Source organism: Acomys russatus, chromosome 11 (genome assembly GCF_903995435.1).
Source record: "Acomys russatus chromosome 11, mAcoRus1.1, whole genome shotgun sequence".
NCBI classification, from domain to species: Eukaryota; Metazoa; Chordata; class Mammalia; order Rodentia; family Muridae; genus Acomys; species Acomys russatus.
Window position 1 is genome coordinate 31,844,859 of NC_067147.1, and position 22,604 is coordinate 31,867,462.

The 22,604-nt window shown below is 49.6% G+C and overlaps 1 protein-coding gene across 1 annotated transcript; it reads left to right on the top strand.

Annotated features, from left to right (window-relative positions):
* Positions 1 to 835: 835 nt before the first annotated feature.
* Positions 836 to 7,384, top strand: LOC127195338 (potassium channel subfamily K member 16-like). Its single transcript, XM_051152686.1, has 5 exons — positions 836 to 1,048; positions 4,926 to 5,040; positions 5,941 to 6,107; positions 6,764 to 6,929; positions 7,167 to 7,384. Exons 1-5 carry the CDS (start codon positions 836 to 838, stop codon positions 7,382 to 7,384), a joined length of 879 nt encoding a protein of 292 aa, XP_051008643.1.
* Positions 7,385 to 22,604: the final 15,220 nt, after the last annotated feature.

The following is a 22,604-nucleotide window of genomic DNA, read 5'->3' on the forward strand; positions in this document are numbered from 1 at the left end:
CACTCCCTAGGCAGGATGTCCTGAACAGTTTGAGTGAAGTAATGAAGCCGAGCAAGCAATCGAGGCTCCGTGTATTTTTTTTTTTTTCCTCTTTCTGCTCTTGACTATAGGTGTGGCCAGCTGCTCATGTTCCTGCCTTAACGTCCCCTAATGATGGTCTGCAGCCTGGAATTGTAAGCCAAATACATTCACCGCCCCATCCTCCAAGTTCCTTTCTGTCAGGGCATTTTAACCACAGCAACAGAAATGAAACTAGTACAGTGGGGGAGGACAGTGTGGGAAAGAGATGAATAAGAGGAAGTATAATGCCACCTACTGCCATAATGAGCCCTATTACTTCATAAGCCAACTTTAAAAATTAATGAAAATAAATAAATTCACTAAAATAATAATAGTAGGATTTGCCCACCAAAGAAAACCTATCACTGAGGGGACAAGCAGGTATATAGCCTGTGGGGATGTAAGGGCTTCTTTTTTTTCTTTCTTTCTTTCTTTCTTTCTTTTTTTTTTTTTTTTTTTTAAGTCTTTTGTCTTTTACAATAAAATTTACTTGCCTCTAAATACAAATAAAAATATCTAGTGTGATGGCTCCACCTCAGGAGAGGCTGGTAGGTGTCTCTGAGGGGCCCATGTACCTACTGCTGTGTATGGAAAATAAGGTCCGGTGGGGGATGGGGGGCCTGTTTGCACACCACGCTGTTCAAACAGACTCCCCTGCCGCAGACACCTGTGCGGTGGAGGATAGGGCAGGCAGCAGCAGCAGCAGCGGCTCTGACTTCTCCCCCTCTCCCCTCAGCCTCCCTGACAGCCTCCTCAGAGTCCTCCTGGCCTCACCATGCCCCGCGCTGGGCTCTGCAGCTGTTGGAATGGCCGGGTGCTGCCCCTGCTTGTGGCCTATATCTGCTACCTGCTGCTCGGGGCCACCATCTTCCGGCTGCTAGAGAAACAAGCAGAGGCTCAATCCAGGGACCAGTTCCAGCTGGAGAAGCTGCGGTTCCTGGAGAACTACACCTGCCTGGATCAGCACGCCCTGGAGACGTTCGTGCAGGTGAGTGATGAAGGAGGCATGGGGCAAGAAGAGTGGGGTGGTGGGTGCGGGAGCCCATGGCAGACGCAGAGCTCACCACTCTGAGGTTGACGCCTGTTTGACGGAGCATAGTGGGAACCAGAGCCTGACCACTATAGACCAAGTCATGTCACTCAAAAGTCCTCATCAGTAACGCAAAGAGAGGAGGTACGTGCGGGGCTGGGAAGACTGCTCGGTCAGTTAAGTGCTTGCCATCCAAATACGAGGATCTGAGTTTAATGCCCAGAACCCACATTAAAAACCCAGGTGTGAGGCCAAGAAAGATGGCTCGGCAGGCAGAGGGATTTGCCATCAAGCCTGATGACCTGAGTTCAATCCCTGGAGATCATAGTGAAAGGAGAAAACCAGTTCCCGAAAACTGTCCTTTGATTCCCATACACACCATGCACATCACGCCACGTGCGCACATGTGCAAACACACACACACACACCACACACAGACACACACATATACACACACATACACACACACACACACACGGACACACACACATACACACACAAACACAGACACACACACACATGGAAACACACATACACACACAGAGACAGACACATACACACACACACACACACACACACACACACACACACACACACACACACACACATTTTTAAAACAAGAACAAAGGCCAGGCCTTTGGAGCACACTTATAATCCCAGCATTGGAGAGGTCAAGACAAGCAAATCTCTAGGCTTCTCTGGCTAGTCAGTTTTGACAAATTGGCAGGCCCCACCCAAGCCAATGAGAGAAGCATTCTCAGAAAACGAGGCAGAAGGCTGGAAATATGGCTTAGTCAGCCAGAGTCCTTTCTTCATAAGCACCGGGACCTGAATATGAATGCCCAGCACCCATATAAAACCCTGGTGTGGTTGTAAGTATAGTGATTGTATGGAGCATTGGGCAGGAGGCAAGCTGGATCCCTGGAGAGTTCACTGACCAGGCCAGCCTAACCGAAAGGCAAGCTTCCAGAGGGTTCCCTACTTCAAGACAATAAGCTGGACGGTGATAGAGAAGGCAGAGGGTGTCCTGCCCTGACCTCCTCTGAGCACACTCACACATTCAGAAGCGGCTAAAGAGAGAAGGAGGGTGGGATGAAAGGAGAGAGGGGGGAGGAGGGTAGAAGGGAAGGAGGGAAGGAGGGAGGGAGGGAGGGAAGGAGGGAGGGAGGGAGGGAGGGAAGGAGGGAGAGATTAAAGAAATAAAAGTAGCAGCTGGATGCCCGGAGGTCTCATGCCATCTGTGAGCACCAGGCCCCCATGTGGTACAAAGACACATACATGAAGAACACCCATACACATAAAATAACAATAAATAATTTTTAAAAACAGAAGGCTGATGGCTCTGAGAAATGACACCTACACTTGACCTCTGACCTCCACATGCACATGTATATGCACATACACAACTATCTGCACATACACAAACATGTATTACACATGTATTCATGCACACATGCTCAAAGAAAATAAGTCTCTGTGCTCATGACATTGACAACACAGTAAGTCTCTTTGAGCCATCACTCAATGAACAAACACTCTAGAACTTTCCCCTCACATGTTTCCCCACTTCCCAGGACTGCGGCTTCATCTGCTGGCTCCCAGCAAGTGAGTGGAGGCACAGATAAAGGTGCCGACCAGCTGTCACACTGGACTTGCTCTCTTGTTGAGCTGGTGGACAACGGCCAGGATGGATGAACTCTGCCAGGACCACACCCTCGGGTGCTCTTGCTCCCTGCCTGGGCCCCTACTGCCTCCCTTCTCTCCCAGAAACAAACAATACTAGGTAGAAGAGACAAGTGAGTGCACTGAGAAGATGAGCAGAAGTGACATCAGCTACTACAAAGCGACAGGCCCCGCGCAGTGATAACTGGCCACTAGGGAAAGGTGGGGACCAGGTCTCTGTTACATTGTTGTTCACCATCCCTGGGACTGAGCAACATCCAGGCATTTTCTCCCAGCAGCCTACTAAGATCAGCATCTCCAGCTTATAGGTGGGAGCTGAGGCCAAGAGAGATGCTGCTCAGCTACTGGCTGAGGCAGAATTCACACCCATTCTTCTTGCTGGGGAGCCCTTTACTCTTCACTGCAGAAATTAGCATACATGTTGAAGGCAGGGCACTTCCAGAAGTGAGAGTTCTTAAAGTGAGGCCCATGGGATGACACCACCACCACCACCACCCTCCTCCTCCTCCTCCACCACCACATCCACCACCACCACTACCTCTACCACCACCACCACCACCACCATCTCCATCACGAAGACCTGAGACCTTATTAGGGAATCAAGACTCAGACCCCACTCAGACCTGCTGACTCAGGAACTGAGTGAAGCCACCAGGTAACACTGAGGCCCTGAGCCTTCTTTGGGACTGAGATGAGACTTCATCAGGGAGAGCTGTCCCTGCTCTTCCAGGGTACACTCCATGCACATAGGGTTACTCAGGGATGGTACTCACCTCCCCCACCCCACCCCCCAAATCCTAGGAGTGAATCAGAGCCAGGGACACTGCAAACCTTCTCCTGCCTCAGCCTGGATTAGAGGAGGAGCCAGGAATAAGCAGTGGACGGGTGGACAGGGTCAAACTGCTTCTGCAATCAAGGACAAGAATCTAGGTCTTTCTGCAGCCCAAAAAGCCCCTAGGGACTTGTTAGAAAAGATGGGGCATACATGTCCCTCAAAGTCTTCAGTCTCAGGACAGGGCAAGTGGAGCTTGAAGGCAGAGAAATGCTAGGGTAATATTTATGGGAACTCATACACTGAGCCGTAAATGGTCCTGAGTGCAGCGTTCAAACATGACTCCCTGTGGAAGCTTGTATGTCTGCCTCCTCCTCCTTCACCACTGGATTCTCAGAGACAAAGATGGCACAGTCACTTGAGGCCACTCACCCACACTCAGAGCCCTTAGGGAGGCCAGAGACCCTTCTCCACAGGGTAGAGGGCCTAGGGGTGCGGTAAGGATGGATACCAGGGACTTGGGCAAGAGTGGAGGTCTCCAGGGAGGCAACTACTCCATAATGTCTGGCCAAGCTCTCTGCCTGTGTGGGGAAGAGGAAACCAAAGTCTACATCCTAAGAAGCTAGTTCCTGCCCAAGTGAGGGCCAGGAGGGCTCCACCCAGCAGGTGAAAAAGCAGTTCCTGCAGGAAAGGGAAGCAGGAATAACAACCATACTTCCCAATGGCTCTCTGCCTTTGGAGCTCTGCCAGGTAACCAGACCCCTGGGACAAGTCCCCAGCTAAAGGGGAAGAGGGTTAGAGTTGGGAAGAAGGAACCCTGCCCATTCCTCTTGAGGAGTTGAGGGGCTTGGGCCTGCCAAAGCTCCTGCTCTATAAACAACAAAACACAGACACACAAAACGTACACACCCATGCAACACACAGCACACCACATGGGCACACACAACTCCTCCTGGGCCCCTAGTAAAATTTCTTCTACAGGTATGGGCTATGCTCACTAGAGGGCGCCAGAGAACAAAGCTGCCAGCTCCCTGGATGCCCAGGAAAGCACTCAGGCTCCCACCACATGCCCCATGGGAGGGAACGCCCAGTTTCCACTTTCCCTTCCAGAAATATCCAACACCAACCTCAGCTTGTCCTAACTAATGTGTGTATGTGTGTCATCTTCCTACTTGCCAAAAATATCTCCACACCACTTCCTTAGCCCCTTGCCCCCGGGCTCTCTGCCTGCTAGAATACATGCTCCTGTCCACCTTGGCCACTTGGCAAGTGTCTTAGCCACTCAGAGCCTTCATGAAAAGCATCCTCCTGAGAGCTCGGTGACAGCTGGCACTCAGTAACTGTGAACCCTGCCCCCTTCTGACCATTCCACCCTTACAGGTCATCCTAGAAGCCTGGGTGAAAGGTGTGAACCCCAAAGGCAACTCCACCAACCCCAGCAACTGGGACTTCGGGAGCAGTTTCTTCTTTGCAGGCACAGTGGTCACCACCATAGGTAAACAGGCTGGCAGGGAGGGGCCTCCCTAGACCCTGCTCAGCGTGGGATTGCTTCCACAAGCCATCAATCACTGGGACAAGAATGTGGTTTATCCAGGTGATACAGGAAGCACGGACGGGGGCATGGTGAAACAGCAACAGGAAAGCAGTGAAGTACACACCCTGCTGCCGTGGTGGGGGGCGGTGCTGGTCACTTCTCTGGGGCCTGGGCAGAGTCCTTCCTCAGCAAAGCTGCGTGAAGGCAAGCCTGGGCCACTCTACAGGCTTTAGTCCTGACTGGAAGAGACTGGTCCTGGTGTGTTAATGCTCTGACACTGTGCATCTGGCCACAGATCACAGCATTCTCTCTGGGAGAAATATAGTAGAGGTACTTGAGGTGGGAGGTCATTTGTGCAGAGGGCCTGTCCCTTAAAGCTGCAAGCAACATCCCACTATGCTGAGGAAATCCCAATTCATCTGCCCCAGTCTCTCACACAGGCCTTCTTTCTATTCAGTTAAGCTCCAATTCAACTCCAAACACCTCACTTGACAATCCAAGCGAATCATTACAATATGGGTCAGGGTATGAAATTGGCCTCCCAACTCACAAAAGAGGGATTAAATTACTATGATCATATAAAGTAGATGGGGATAATTAAATGGAAAAAGACACAAACATCTCAAGGAATCGTGCCTGCCCGGGAGGCTGAGGGTGGCAGTCAGGAGGGCTTCCTGGAGGCAGCATCATTGGAAAAGAGCCTCCTATTAGTAAGGATTGTTCTAGCAGAGGATAGGATAAGTGTTCATGTACACAAGGAACTTCTTCTCCTCCCCCAGTTGAGCTGGGGGAGATGGGGGCTGGCACGGGCCATTTTTGGACACTCTCTTTTCCTGATTTGCATATTCCTTTGCTCTGCAGGTTATGGAAACCTGGCCCCCAGCACAGATGCAGGGCAGGTCTTCTGTGTCTTCTATGCCCTGATGGGCATCCCACTCAACGTGGTCTTCCTCAACCACCTGGGCACAGGGCTGCGTGCCCACCTGACTACACTGGACAGGTGGGAGGAACACACCAGGCGTTCTCAGGTAGGATGGTGTCTTCCAAAGACCCCCGGGACAGACAGCTGCAAATGCGGAGGTGGGCTTGGGTGTATAGGCTTAAGGGCAGACCCTGAGAGAGTTGACAGCTGTGAGGCTAAACAGAGACAAGTAGAGTGATTCAGGTTGCACAAGGCATGGCCTCAAAGTCCTCCACAGCACAGGAGAGCATGGAGTGTATGTGCAAAGAGACGAGGGCCAGACCCTGGGTATGATTCCTCTGGAAAGATTGGCACAGGCGCCAGGTAGCTCTTTGCAGCAGAAGTTTGAATATTATGTTTCCACCTTCCTTATAGACTCCCAACATCCTGTTTGATGGTTCAGAACACCCAGCATGCCCCCCAGAGCTCACTGCTACAAGGCCCAGGACATCTCAGTGACAGTAGTCTTATCCCAGATCTGAGTCCCCCAGGGAGCCTCTGCAACTGTGATCCTCAAGTTCAAAGGGCTTTCTCTCTCTTGGACCAATTAACACATCCCCTGCCCAGGGAAGCCCAACACAAGCTTATCACATGTCGAGGGTACGGCCCCACCCCAAAGGTTTGCTGTTATTGCCCTGAGTACACAGCCAGCTCTTCCCAGACCTACTCCAGACATTTCTGGAGCCTTCCAAGTGGTTTCAAAGGCAGACCCTCTCTTTCCAGCTCCTGCAGGTCCTGGGCTTGGCTCTGTTCCTGACCCTGGGGACCCTGGTCATTCTCATCTTCCCACCCATGGTATTCAGCCACGTGGAGGGCTGGAGCTTTGGCGAGGGTTTCTACTTCGCCTTCATCACCCTCAGCACCATTGGCTTCGGAGACTACGTTGTCGGTGAGAATGAGATATTGAGGTATCTTTGGGGGGGGTGTACTCACTGGGATCTGGGCCACGTGGAGGTACCAGCTGAGGTTGGTTATCTCTGGGGTCACTGTGGACTCTTGGTGGCATGCTCAGACGTCTCTGCCTTTTCCACCACTGGTCCCTCATAGGAGGGCCAGGGAGAGAGCATCCCTTTGAAATCTGGGGGTGGCTGTGCCCTCAGACACCAGCTATCACTTTCCCTGGCAGGCACAGACCCCACCAAGCATTACATCACCATGTACCGGAGCTTGGCAGCTGTATGGATCCTCCTAGGGTTGGCATGGCTGGCAGTGGTCCTCAGCCTGGGATCCCTGCTTCTGCACAGATGCTCCCATCTCTGGCTGCTCATCAGAGGTCCGGACCCCAAGGATGGAGCAGCCCCTGACCCTGACCCTAGACCTCAGAAGGTCCCTATCTCTACATGATACCCGAGTGTTCCAAACACCCATCCTGCCCCCCCTGCCACCCAAGCCCATGCTATTCCCTGCCCTTCTTTCTTCACCCACACATTTCCCCAGATGGGGTAGTCAGTAATAGAGAAAGGAGACAGCTGTGCCTACAATGTAATTTAGGAGAGATGTAGAGACAAAAATCAAAGAATTATGTAGGTGGAGATTTGCATGCTGGCCCCAGAGCCCCTTTTACAGGTCCCTCGCTGCCACCTTCACATACCGGCAGGAACCCTTAGGCTGCAAGCAAAGGTGGAGTTGGGTTTTGTGTTAGTTGCTACACACTAGGCACTCAACAGCCCCACATTGTGCCAGGCCTGTACCCTTGCTGCATCATCAGTCTCAAAGGACTGGACCTATGGAGAGGCAGCCCCAGTACAGTGCCCCCAGATCCTTGATGGGAACAAACCTGGAGAGAATGAGAGTTCAGGGCAGTGGCTGGGGCACTTGAACTGGTCACCTACCCAGGGACACTCTAGATGCACACAGGGTAATGGCCTCAGGAGACTCAACAGCTGCCCAAGCTGGGAACTCAAAGGCGTTCTGTCAGCTCTCTCCAGCTTCCCTTGGCCACAAGTGAAGGGGAATTCCTGAACAAGGCTTTGGACATCTTCTGGGTATCCCATCATCTCCTGATCATGACCTCCCTTGACCCCCAGGGCATCCCTGGTTCTCATTACTCCGCCCCCCCCCCCCCCAGGAAAGCTGGAGGACAGCAGATCCCAGAAGCCTGACAGAATATGAGTCCTCTCTGGCCTAGGCTCTAATGGAAATCCTATCCAAGCACACCTGGTCCTTCTGCCAGATTTCAGCATGGCTGGGCTGAATGGAGGACAGATTTGGCTCAGTCGCTCCCCTCCCCCACCCCCCTCCCCCACTGCCCCATCATAAAGGGATTAGCAACTAAGGCTTCCTTGGACTTCTTTCTCCCCAGTTGCAAGGAGGTTGCTAAGTATCAGTGTCTTTGCAGAATTAGGAGTGGGAGTCTGGGGGGGGGGGCAGGTGTTGAGGGGGGTCTCTGGGAAGGACCCACATCTACAGAGGGATTTTCCACCCTCAGGACTTACTACCACTTAGTAAAAGACTGAAATCTGGAGCCCTCCGTCTGCTCTGTCCTCTCTGCCCCCTGCCTCGGCTCTGGGTGAATGGGGACTTGGAGATCTTCCTCCTGAACACTAAGAGTAATTTAGAGTTCACGTGCTCTCACCTTGCCCGGCTGGGGCCCTTTTCTTTGAGTGTATCTCCTGTAAGGAAACCTAGGGTGAAAATGACCACAGCAAGCACCTGGAGGAGGTCCTGATGTGACAACTTAGACAGGAGCCCTGTAACAATAAACATGGCTATTTCTCTTCCATACTGCACTGTGGCTTGCAGGAGTCTTTGCCACTGAGGTAAAGGTGCTGGGAGTGTGTGAAGGGGTCTGGGTCCTTCCCTCCCCTCATCTGTGCCTACCTGGCAGCTCTCATCTTTCCCCTGATTTTGGGGTGGGCACTCCAACTCTCCAGAGAGCTATATTTTGTCCCTGTGGTTGGATCCTTGCAAGTGAGCAGGACCATCTCACCCCGCAGCAGCTGCGAAACGGGTCACCGCAGGCATTTGCGTAGAGAAGGGCCCCTCCTGGCCATTTCTGACCGTTCTGGGTTCTCTCCACCACAACACTCTCTTCCATGTGTGGACCGCTATCTTCCAAGGCAGTCTGTTGGGCGCAGGGGTTTTTGTCAGATGCTTGGTGCGGTGCTCCTGTTGCTCTCTTACTTGGCTTACTTGGCACTGGGCACTGGGAGATCGTACGCCCAGAACTCCTGCTACAGCTTCCAAGGCAACTTCGCGCATCTGGATGGCCCAGCGCTGGACCTGCTGATCCGGGTTAGGGGACTAGTGGAGCCAGCCTGGGAAAGAAGGGCTTGGCTGGGCAAGGGGCCCGGAGGTGGCGGTGGGGTGGGGCTGGGGGTTCACTGCAGGGATGAAGAGTCCTCTGGCCTGGGACAGTGAAGTGCGGAGAGGTGGAATAAACCGGCTTGGGAAAAACGGCTGTGAGGTTAGGGGTAGGTAACCACGGGGATGGGCTGGACCCCGTGAAAAGGGCCTCACTCTAACGAGGAACGAGGAACAAGGATCCGTCTTTAACGAAGTGAGAGCCAGGCTGAGGTGGAACCTGTCTTGAAAGCACCTGGAACTGTTGCGTGGAAATAGTGTGGACAAAAAACGTCCTGGGTCCCTGCAGCCCTGGATCCCAGGAAAAAGCGTTGGTCAGTAGCCCAAAAATGCCCTTGCCCTCAGCATCGCCTGCATGACCCAGGACTTACCATCAGGTGGCAGGCTCACATCACTGATGATTCAGGCTCCATCTTTTCCCCACTTCCCTGATGAAGAAGCAATCTTTTGATCTTTGTCTTATCTTGCTAGCACTGTCCCCAGCTGCCCCTGGCGCGCGCGCATGCACACGGACACATGCACACACCTGTTCAATACCCCACCTACTCAGGCCATCACTCTGAGATCTCAGCACTTGAGAGCTGGAGGTAGGAGGATGAGAAGTTCAAGGTCACATAAAAAGTTTGAGGCCATCCTGGGCAACATAAAAAACCTTGTTTTAAGACAAAACAAAATAAAACACGAGTGGACAGTGGGACGAAAGCTCCAGAGAAAGGCTTCTGAGGTTCTCAAGCCAGACACCCATGTGGCAACCTTCCACCGTGATTCATCTGCCCATTCACTCAGCCAAGTACCCACCGGATGGATGCTCCGGGACTCACATTCCCACCCACAGTGCGTCCCCATTGTGGCCTCTCAGCTCCCCCGTTCCAGGTAAGTGTCTGAAGCCCATTTTAAGGTAAAGAAAAGCAGCTCAAAAGGATCAAAGCCTTTGCCCAAGTTCCCACAGCCTTGCAGGGGTCACAGCCCAAGAAATGGAACCAGTGGGACGAAAAATCCACAGCCCAACAGCAAGCTCATCTGCCAGCCTGGCTCTGTCTCATCATCAGAGCTGGTTAGGCACCAGCTGCCACCTCCAGCCTAGATTTGACAGGTGGCCATGCCCGGAGCTGGCAGAAGGGTCCCTTGGAAATCCCCGCCCTCCTGAGTCATGGAATTGCAACCTGAGTCTGGAGATCATGGTCACCCTGGCTCTCCTGCATAGTCTTCACTTTTGTGGGGATCCAGGTCAACCTGTGGTACTCAACTGGCTTATGCAACATGGGGTGTGCCAATGTGTCCACCAGCTGGCGGGGGGGGGGGGGGGGGGATAGTTGGCAGGTGAGACAGTGGCCAGGAGCCTGGATGAGTCACTTTCAGATGAGAGACTGTGATGGAAATGGAGCATGGGACCAGAAGAGGTAGGATGAGGAACAGGGTACGGGTGGTGAGGTTGGGGGAACAAAGCCCAGAATGGGGTCTTTGGTCACTAAGGTATCCGTGGTAGGGATGAGAAGAATGGGAGAAGTCAGAGCCACCACAAGCTTTGGCAGGACATGTGAGGGAAGACAAAGCTGAAGAGGCTAGCATGGGGCATTCCCTTCTCCATGCTCAGGGCAGAGCCACAGGCTGCTGCAGTGTGCTGCAGGACCCAGTGTGGGCATAGTGGCTGGAAGGCTCCACGGCTCTGCGTTGCCCTCACTTCTCTTCCCCTACATGGAAGTCTGGAGCTATGTGGAGAGTTTCTACTTTGCCTTCATCATGCTCAGTACCGTGGGCTTCGGTGGCTATGTGATCAGTGAGTGGCCAGGGGATGGCAGGGTGGGAACCCAGCTGCCTAGGGCACAGTTTGTAGCCTAAATAGGCTCTACCCTTTCCCAGCCATGGTGAATTATTATCTCTCAGGTCTTGCCTGCCAGTGTGGAGCTGTCCTCCAATGTTATGGGTTCAATCGATGCCCTAGAGGGACATAAACGCACACACACTTCTCTGCGCATTCCATCCCCTGGCTCTACGCAAGGACCCAAAAAGAACACCCAGTTTCCCTTTGGCCTCAAGGGGAAACAACAGCCAAACAAGAAGGCTCCAAACAGGGTCTGTCAGTACTGTCACCTGGGGCCATTGCTGACATCTGAGAGGCAGCTGATTTTGCAGGAGACAGTAGAAACAAGCTTCCAGAAGGTGAGACTGGAGGAACAGTGGACCCAGGCTGTCTCAGCATGCCCCCTCCCCTGTCTTTCTCTTCTCTCTCTCTCTCTCTCTCTCTCTCTCTCTCTCTCTCTCTCTCTCTCTCTCTTTCTCCCCCTCTCCCTCTCCTCCTTCTCCCCCCTCCCTCCCCACCTCTGTGTGTGTGTGTGCACGTGTGTGTGTGTCCTACTGGCCCTGCAAAAGATCTAAGAGTGAAGGTCACAGGTTCTTTGACTGTTTTTTGTTGGGGAGGAGCCTTGGGGACATCACACCTTCCAGTAGACCATGGCCCTGGGGTGAGAAGGTGGCCTGTCATGAGAATTTTCTCTTGGGATGGGAGCTGGGAACTAGACATCTCTCCCCATCTTTATAAGGTCCCAGATGACAAACCAAAGTTTGTTTCCACCCCAGGTGTGGGATAAGTCCATGAATTTATTGAGCTTACTTGCAGGGCATGGGGTGAGGGTGGGGTCACATGTGAGAGCATGGGTGACCCTATAGTATCTATGCTGGAAGATTTTCACCCTGTGTGGATGGTGACAACTTCCCCATGGCTTCCCCTCCCTTGGTCCTTCCCAGCCTATACACTGTCAGGGTCCTCAAGACCCTGGACCACTGCAGCTAGGGCAGAACTGCATACAGCCAGCTGTGGGGAGTGGCTGGAGGGTCCAGTAGCTCTCCACATCCCCTCCTCAGCAGTCCAGAAGCCCACCTGTGACCATATTTTCCAATGGTCCCCATATTCCATCAGTGGACTGTTGAGAGCAGGCTCTGAACAATGACAAGCCACTTACTCTTCCTGCAACCCAAACTGAGTGTCACCCTTCCATCCCCATTTCATCAAAAAGGAAGCTGAAAATTCAGAGAGGTCAAGCCATTTGCTCGAGACAGCTCAGCAAGATACACCTTCTATTCTGTTTGTTCCCACAGTTCAAGCCAGTTCTAGAACCCTCTCTGGGCTTCTGTATCCCTAACTGTAAAGTAATGGATGCAGCTTGGGGCTGACTGGGGTGGGGCAGATGGGAGAGGCAAGCATTGCTGCCTCTGGTTCAAGGTATTTAGGCCTCTGCTCTCCCCCTGTGCCCCACCCCCCACCCCAGGGGTTCCCTCAACTTGTGGCTCAGGAAAAGGGACTTGGAGAGATCCTTCCAGATGATCACGTGCTTACCTCAGCCCTTATGGTGGGCACATGTGTGGAAGGAGAGGTGCAGCCAGCAGCATGCAGGACCAGGCTCGCCCCTCCCAGGGCAGGAGACACTCCCAGAGACTGCTTTCACTCTTCTTTCCCACTGCTATTTCTCCTGTAGGGCTGGGACTGTTACACAAAGCTGCACAGATTGGGCACTGCACATCCCTAAAGGGTTTCCATGCACACAGCACGAGGCTTAGCACCCAGGGAGTCAGGCTTGCATCCTCTCTTCTTGTCCCCCTTGGCACTTAAGATCATATACTATACTATTCCTAGCTTCTTTGAAAACCTTCAGGGTTTCCCATAGTCTGAGGATCGATCTCAGAGTCTACAACTCAATGCAGGTGTGTAGTTCACCCCTGGCATCTGGTGTTTAAGAAGGCAGAGACAGGAGGATCATGAGTTAAAAGGCAGGTCTGCATCAGAAGATCCTGCCTCAAAAACAAGAAAGTCCGCCCCTCCCCACCTCCCGCCCCTAACGAGGCACCATTCTCTAGACATGGGCACTCTGAAAACAAGAGCCAAGGCATCAGCCAGCCTCCAGCAAGGGCAGAGACATGCCACAGCCTATAGGAGTGCATTGCCACTGGGGTCTCTGCCCAGGAAGCCACTCTGTGACACAGAAGGAGAGCCTACTTGGCCTCTTGCTCAAAAGCTCCCCACCCCGAAACTCAGTCCAAAGTTCTGGGCGCCAGAAGGGCAGAGGGTTTCCAGGAGGGCAGAGCTGTGCACTGTGTTCCTCGAAGCTACTCAGGACCTTTGCAAAGGACTACACTAAGAATCACTGGTTCCTTCACCTGCAGGGCCTTGGGCTTATGGACATGGGGAAACTGAGGCCAAGAGAAGGGCTCGGAGGTGCCCAAGGCCAATCACACACGTTCTGAAAACTTCCACACCTCTTTCCCAAACTTCAGCTCTCCTGGTCCTTTAGGGAGAGACTAACCCTGTACACTCTCAGATCCAAAGGAGACTTTTCTTTTGGAGGTAAGACTTGGTGAGCTTTTTTGCTTCTTGTCAGTGTACTTGCCCATTGTCGCTGCCTTTTCAGGAACTTTGTGAGAATTTCAATATATGGAAAAACTCTCCATATTCCTCCAGCTGGTATGTATCCAGAGGTGTTGTGCAGTAATGGGACCAAAACATTGTATTAGCCAGCTGTTCACTGAACGATGCCCAGAATATTGTGGGTTTCTAAAGTAAGTTCTCTGTGTCTATCTGCATGCGTGTGTGTGTGTGTGTGTGTGTGTGTGTGTGTGTGTGTGTGTGTGTTTAGCACTGTTTTCCCAGTTTAATAGAGGAAAACTAGTGTAGTAGTCTTGCATGAGGTGACAGAGGCCTCCTACCTCTTTGCTCACAGGGTGGGGGGTGGGAGATAGCCAGTAATGTATTTGTTTTCCATGCTGCCACATAATATCAATAAGAAATTAGTCTTTTATCTGAAGACTACTTAGGAGGCTGTGGACTTTCGGATACATTCTATCTTCTTTATATCACCATCTTATTGATGTGTTTGTTATTTGCCATCTCAACCAATTAGGATGCTATTCCCTGAAGCCTTCTTCATACCCACCCACGCCGAAGCTTGCTGGCTACATGCTGGGCCCTTCATAGGTATTATTGAATGACAGACTAAATTAATGAACGTGAAGCTTCATTAATTTGCTGGAATATTCTCCTAGCACTAAACTTACTTTGGTTGATGCCCTGCCTTCCAAAATGCTTGAGAGGTTCACATTCTATTATCAAAGTTACTATGACTGGAATAGACCAAGACAGTATAGCATATCGAATGTGACTGTTGCTGGGCAGCGTAGGATGGCTCAAGAGGGAAGATCGTTTCTCACCAAGCCTGAAGACATGAGTCTGATCCTGGAGCCCAGATGGCAGAAGGAGGAGAGAAGGGGCTCTGACCTCCACTCGCACACCACGGCACAAGCACAGAGCACACACATACACACTTAATAGATACATGTAAAAATGAGGGATATGGGTGTTTTGGGTGCATGTATGTCTGTGCATCACTTACGTGCTTGGTGTCCGCAGAGGCCAAGACAGAGAACCGGTTCTTCTAGAATGGTTGTGAGCTGCTTTGTGGGTGCTTAGAATCGGACCCCAGTCCGCTGGAAAAGCAGCCAGTGCATTTAACAACTGAGCCATCTCTCCAGTCTCAGAAAAAATATTTTTTTAAAAACCGGATTTTTTAAAATTAATTTATTCATATTACATCTCTATTGTTAGCCCCTCCCCCGTCTCCTCCCATTCCTCCCTCCCTCCCATTTCTCCCCTTCTCCCCTCCCCTATGCTCGTGACCAAGGGAGACCTCCTCCCCCTATATATGCTTTCAGAATATCAAGTCTCTTCTTGGTAACTAGCTATCCTTCCTCTGAGTGCCACCAGGTCTCCCCATCTGGGGGACATGGTCAGAAAAGGGGCACCAGAGTTCCTGTGAGAGACAGATCTCACTCTCCACTCAATGGTTGAGAGTATCATGTTCGTCGGCTAGGTCTTGGTAGGGGTTCGAAGCTTACTGCCTATATTCTCCTTGGCTGGTGCCTTAGTTTGAGGAGGACCCCAGGATCCAGATCTGCCTGTCATAAAGTTCTTCTTGTAGGTTTCCAGGACCCTGTGGGTCCTACAATTTCCTCTTTCTTCCATGCTACTCTTGCCTAAAGTCTCAATCGGATATCCTCTCCTCTGACCCACTTTCTTGGTAAGTAAAGATTCTCATGGTACGTATCCCTTGGACTAGTGTTTTGATATAAGTGAGTATATACCGTTTGTCTCTTTTTGCTTCTGGGTGTACTCACTCATTATGATAATTTCTAGATCAATCCATTTGTCCACAAATTTTGGGAATTCCTCGTTTTTAATAGCTGAGTAGTATTCCATCGTGTAAATAGACCACAGTTTCTTAGTTCATTCTTCTACTGAGGGACACTTAGGCTGTTTCCATGTTCTGGCTATTATGTATAGAGCAGCTATGAACATGGTTGAGCATATGTCCCTGTTGTGTGGTAGGGCATTTTCTGGGTATATTCCAAGGAGTGGGATAGCTGGGTCTTGAGGAAGCCCTATTCCCATAAAAACCGGATTTTTTTAATAGCCAAGAATTATTTAAAAACTGGAGCAAGAAAATGGGTCAGGAACAAAAAAAGTTTAGCTTTTAAAAAGTAAAGAGGTACCATGCATGGTGGCACATGACTGTAATTCCCACAAAGAGGGCTGAGTCAGGGGAAGGCCAAGTATGAGGCCAGCCTAGGTACACAGTGGGTTCAAGGCTGGCCTGGATACTTAGTGAGCTCATCTCAGAAAACCAGTGGGGGAGAAATGAAGTATTAAGAATCTTTTTTGTTTTTGTTTTTGTTTTCCTCCAAAGTATAATCTACAAACAGAAAAGTACACAGTGCCTCTGAGAACAGCTCGAAGAGTTTACAACGCGGACATGCTGAGGCTATCAGCACCCATATACAGAACCTGCATTGTCAAGAGTACGTTCCAAGAGTGACTGCTAGCCTGCTTTCTAGCATTACAGGTTAATTTTGCCCATCTTTATAGATTACATGGTAGGAGTCAAAGACTATGTGCTTTTTGCAATCTAGCTGCTTGCAGGCAATACACCTGCAGTATTCAGCTATATTACTGCCTGCAGATAAAACACACTCATTGACTTTGCTGTATGAGCATTGCACGTGAACGTATCACACTTTGTTTAGCTGTTTAGTAGCCTTTTGGGGGTAGTTGCTAGTCTAGTCTATTATGAAAAGAATTGTTCTCTGATGCTTTTAAATATCTGTGAATCTTAAACTTCTATTAATTTTTATTGTGTTTATTTGCCTGTGTATGTGTCTGTGTGTATACATGTATGTGTACATGTGTGTGCCGAGTGCACATGGAGGTCAGAGGACAGCTTGCAGAATCTGTTCTCTTCTTCTACCATTTGGATCCCAGAGATAGAACTTGGGTCTTCAGGCTTAGCGGCTCTGAGTCATCTTGCTGGTCTGAACAGTAGTAAAGCTGTCCACCTCTTGCACTTTGTCTACGTGTGTGTGTGTGTGTGTGTGTGTGTGTGTGTGTGTGTACATATACATATATATATATATATATACACATATATTTATCTCCCACCCTGCAACTCCACCCAGTCCACCCCTTTCTACCTAACTTTGCATCCTCATCTCTTTGAAACCCACTGAGTCCAATGTACTCTGTCCATATATACTTTTGGGTGTGTGTGGTGGCTACACACTGGAGTGTGGATGACTTACCGTGGGCCACAGCTATCAGTTACCAATAGCTCCTTGGATAGGGGTGGATTTCCTGCCTGACTACCAGTTCGGTGCAGGGGTTTTTGTGTGCCTTGAGCTTACACGTGTCTTGTGTGAGTTCATATATGAATGTGCCCTGCGTCCTCCACTGCTGACGGCTCTTACAAATGTCCAGCCTTTCTGTGACAACCACTAAGCCTTGAGAAGAGAAGGGGGTGTGATATAGATGTCCCATTTAGGAATGGACACTTTCTACACCTTGATCAGTTTTGGATCTTTGTGTTAACTGCTATCTGCTGTTAAAAAAAAAAACCAAAAAACCCACACCTATGGCCTGTCTAGCCACAGGTCCTTCGCCCCGATAGTGATGTCTAGTATGGGTTCCATCTTGTGGAGCAGACCTTAAATCCAATTCCGAAATGGTTGCCTGGGCACATGTGAGGAAATGGCACTTGCACCACCATGTTTTGCCAGGCCACCCATTACTGTAGCTCTCAGCATCCACAGGCAGGCAAACCCGATGATTCTTGCCTCCCCCGGTAGCACAAACAGCTCCTTCCAGCCCTGTGAAAGCTAGTCGGCACGGGGGAAGCTTCTGGGTTGGTATCGGCTTAATTTCTTGGTTACATAACTCATTGCAATGTCTTCAGCAATAGGGTTGCTAGTAAGATGTGCCGAAGAAGAGGAGGCAGGAGGATCATGAATTGGGAGCCAGGTTGGGTTATACCTGGCCAAAAAATAAAAAAAATAAAGACTTGGGGCTTTGGGGGTAGAATACACTCACCAGGCAGCCATAAAGCCTGTGCTCTTTCATAAGATTAGCCTTGTGTACCTGCTAGAGACTGCAGAAATAAATGCAGACCGTGAGCACAGTCATCTGCCACATAATGGCATTTACAGAGGGCTGCCATGTATCCATTGGGTTATAAGAGAGATTAAAAAAAAAAAACTTCCTGCTGCCCAGAGACACCATAAGGATCATAGAATCACAGCATAACTCCTATTCACAGAGATGCTGGTGTGAGCAAACCCACCACACTGCCAATTATGTAAAAGCAGCACATTTAACTATATGATTACATAACTGCTTAAGATCTGATACTAAATGGCCTTATCACGGTTACCTGCATTTACCACACTTTATACCATTATTTTAGAGTATCTGTCTTTTACTTACAATAACAATGTTTTGGGCCAGCAAAATGGCTCCGTCGATAAGCGCTTGTAGCATAAGCCTAAAAACCTGAGTTCGATCTCCAGAACCCACAGTGGAAGAAAAGGCCTGACTCCTCTGAAGAGTTGTTTTCTGGTTCTACATTTGTACTGCAGTGCATCACACACACACACACACACACACACACCTCACATGCACACACACCTACACACACATGCATATGCGCACACACATGCATATGCACAAAAATACTAATAGTTTTTAAAGAAAATCAATCCCAGTGTTTTCTGTGAAGCCATGTACCATGTCACACTGGCAGCCACCTCATATAGCTCCTGTTTGCTGTGTCTTGCTTAAATCCAGAGGCCGTGTCCAGAAACTAACATACGTCACATACTTCCAGCATTGCATGAGTACTTTCTATGACGTCTACACAATGGTGGGCTCCTCTGATGAGCCCGTTCTCAGAGCATGCTGCCCCTGCTTAGTGGCACGGGCTGTGTTTGTGGCACCAGCTGTCGTACACATATGTACTGTGCAGACATGTTGAATCAACTCTGAGTGGCAGCAGACATTTTGCCAGGTAAAAATCAGGCCATGGCTTGCCTTGGTGGTTGACCAGCTCACAACTGCTCCACCAACAAACCCCAAAATCCTTTCACCTGCCCCTAAAATACCATTTAACCACTTTCTCTGAAAAGAAAATGCTTTTAAATTTCAGTTACAGAAGTTCCATGGCCTGTGCTTGCATCTTGACTTCCGGGTTATTTCAGGGTCCTGTGGGAGCCGTCTGTGCTCAGCCTGCCTGGGGGTCCCTTTGTGCAGTCTTACCAGGTGAGTTGTCAGTCTCTGATGCCATTTGATTTGATTCTCAGAGACTTGATCTGATGACCTCTTGTGGGTGGTCTGTCAACTCAAGGAAGGCCACATACTGGCCTCTCTCTCTTCTTCCTGTCAGAAGCCTCTTCTGCTTCCTTTCCACCTCCTCCCATAGCATGGTAGCCCTGACAAGACAGCAGCTACTCACCGTTGTTAGCATTCTGGTTTACAGATAAGAAAACTGAGCTGTGAGGAAACCGAGGATGCCCCTACACAGCGTCCTTCATACCTGAGACAGTCTTGATAGCCCCGTATCAGAGTTAATTCAGTTCTCCTCTGTCCCACTGAAGGCCGAGGTCACAGCTCTGTCACCTCCTGGTGAGATTAGGGTTGAACTAGACAGTTAAAACTCATGAGGTAGCACAGAGCCCACTCTAGCCCGGCTCTGGGATAAGGAGAATAAAGGGTTGTCCTGGAGATCTCTGCCTCTGGGGAGCCCTTGCTTAGCTCGGCATGAATTAGCAGTTTTGGTGAAGGGACCACCACTGATTAAAGGAGCCCCCTCAGAGGTATGTGCTTAGGGCATTTTGTAGAGATGGAACTTGGTGGAGTGGGGTGCAATTTCTGAATGACTTTTCTACTTCTCTCTCCAGCCTTGTGGCAAAGTCTTTGTTCGTCCTGTTTTAGAACCAGTCTTTGCTCTCCTGAGAGCGGCACTGACAAGTGAGGAGGAAGGTGGGTGAGCTCAGCGCCTTTCCGGGCAGACTCCACCTGTCATGCTCAGCTACCTGCCATCGAGGACCAGGAAGTACAGGTTCTTTGTACTTTATATCAGTCAGTGACCCATTTCCACTAAAAGACACAGAGTGGACAGTTGATGTTGCCTGTTTGACTTGCATCACGCACATTCAGATGTATTCAGCTTGGTTTAGCTTTATGAACCCAGAAAGGTGACTTTGTATACAGCTACAAACACGATCAGACTTTGCTTTTCTGAGGGTTGTTTTGGGATGAAGGCTGGCATGTTTGTCAATTCAGCTTTAAATTGTTTTTTTCCCCTTTGTTTCTTGTTGAGGGTTATGTAAAATTCGTTCAGCAGTGTAAGTTTATTGACATCTGGGAAAATATGTTTTCCCATTGATGATGAATCTGAATTTTTTTGAACACATGGAAATGCTGATTGTGTAAATGTGAAGGCCTTCAGGATTGCTTTACCAAAGTCAAATTCCACTAGTTGTAAAGAAAGAAACGGTTTGTTTCACAAGCTTGTTACTGTGCTTTTTGTGATGTATGGCGTTAGGGAAACAAAATGGAGCCAATGTTGGCAACACTGTTTAAAGGCCCAGGTAGTAAAGATTTTAGAACTTCTGGATCAGAGTGTATCATTTTCAGTGCTAAACTGTGTCTTTGTGGTGAGAGACTGCCATGACAGTATGTCAGCAAATCCAGGTTGTCAAGCCGATAAAATACCACTCCTCAAAGCACCCAGTTTGGCATAGAGGAAGCAGCTGTCCATCTTTGAGTCAGACCTGTTGTAGGCTCAGGTGTTACTGACTGAAGCACTGGGACTTTGGAGAGCTTCTTTGTATCTGTGTCTAGGATTCAGGAAGGAGATTAGTGTAAATTCTAACAGTACGATTGAACAGTTGAGCATTTCAATGTCCCGGAATCAGAAAACTACAGAGGTGAAGTTTGGATCTGGTCGCTGTTTTGTAGGAAAACATTTTTTAAATTTCTCTTGTCCCAAACTGGGAGGAGATGGGAGGGGATGAAGAGTAATCTATCCCAGAGAATACCCCCAACCTCAGAGCAGGGGCTCGCTGACGTGAAAAGCCCTTTATGCTCTGCTGTAACGGAACTGGATGCGCCATCTCAACTACTTCATTGTAGTCTTATCTTCTCTGACTATCATCTGTCTGTTTGCCTATCTTATCTATCTACCTACCTATCTATCTATCTATCTATCTATCTATCTATCTATCTATCTACCTAAGAGGGACAGGGTGTGTATGCCCTCTCACTCTGTAGACCAGGCTAGCCTCAAGCCTACCACCTGCCTCTGCCTCCTGAGTGCTGGGATTGATGCGTAGCAGCCACCAGGCCTGGCTCCAACGCTCTTACCTTCCACTCTTGCCTTTAGTCATAGGACAGGTACAGTACACTTTGACATCTCCCTCTGTTGGGGCTGGGGAGACGACGATGCTGTGGAAAAGATGGCTTGTGACGAAAGCAATAGAACTAGAGCTTGAGTCTCCAGCACCTACCTAAAAGTGAGCCTGCCTCAGAAACTAAGGTGGAGAACAGTAGAGGAAAACACCAGATGTGCACACAAAGTACGCACGTGTGCTCACATACGCACACAGAACTTAGAACGAAACGCTTACTATGTGTCATTTGCTCTTCAGTTCCTGAGTTCAAGTCTTGATGATAAGCTGTCTGCTTTAACTAAAAGAAATAGGTGCCTAGGAGAGAGGTCGTCTCCCCCCAGCTCAGAATTCCTGCACCAGAGACTTTTGCCAACTCCTGAGTAGACAGAGTGGAACAGTGATTCACGCAGAGATGCCCTTCCAGGGTTGGCTTTGTGCTCCCTCTGGAAAAGCTACAGGGTGAACATGCTTCTGGACTGTAAGTGTTGCCATCTGAGGCATGCTGGTGTAGGATACTGGACTCTGAATTGAATGGCATTTGATTGTGTTCAGGTTCCTGTTCTTTCTCCTTAAAGATCAAAGAATGGGCTTTCTTTCTGAGTGGATAACGCTCCTGCCAGCACAGTGAACGTTCCCAAGACCCGCCAGACATTCTGCAAGAAATGTGCAAAGCACCAACCCCACAAAGTGACACAGTACAAGAAGGGCAAGGATTCTTTCTTCTTCTTCTTCTTCTTCTTCTTCTTCTTCTTCTTCTTCTTCTTCTTCTTCTTCTTCTTCTTCTCCTTCTCCTCCTCCTCCTCCTCTTCCTCCTCCTCCTTCTTTTTAATTTTAATTTTTTATTATAAAGGGCAAGGATTCTTTATATGCCCAGGGAAAGTGGCATTATGACAGAAAACAGAGCGGCTATGGTGTGCAGACTAAGCTTATTTTCTGCAAAAAGGCTAAAACTACAAAGGAGATTGTGCTGAGACTGGAGTGTGTTGAACCCAACTGCAGATCTAAGAGGATGCTGGCTCTTAAGAGATGCAGGCATTTTGAACTGGGAGGCGATAAGAAGAGAAAAGGCCAAGTGATGTAGTTCCAAGCCGATGTTGTTATGAAGACAACAAATCATGAGCTTTGATTTACCTCGGGGGGAAAAAAAAAAGAAAAAGAAAAAAAAAGATCAAAGAACGAGCATTGTGGTCAACTTTGGAAATATCAAGAAGAGTAGGAACAGTATAAGACAGTAAGAATTGTTCAGGTAAGACCAGTATTGTTCTGGAGGGGACACTCTGTCCTTGGCCCATGTGGAAAATCGGCCCACTGAGCACGCTACACTGTGCATCACTTGGGTGGGAGCATTTTACAATGGCAGAAGTTCGGAAATTAATTCTTATGCAATTATTTATCATTTAGCCATATGCCAGATATTGGGCCAGGTATCAGGCATTGTAAACACAGGCAAACACATGTCTTCCTGTTTTAGTGGTGCTCTGGTCCTGAAACAAACAAACAA

What these genes read in the sequence shown, in the direction of transcription:
- LOC127195338 (XM_051152686.1), top strand. Translation starts at nt 836, where the DNA reads ATGCCCCGCGCTGGGCTCTGCAGCTGTTGGAATGGCCGGGTGCTGCCC. An exon ending in CCCTGGAGACGTTCGTGCAG is followed by an intron (nt 1,049 to 4,925) that starts GTGAGTGATGAA and finishes CCACCCTTACAG; the next exon opens with GTCATCCTAGAAGCCTGGGT. An exon ending in CTTCGGAGACTACGTTGTCG is followed by an intron (nt 6,930 to 7,166) that starts GTGAGAATGAGA and finishes TTTCCCTGGCAG; the next exon opens with GCACAGACCCCACCAAGCAT.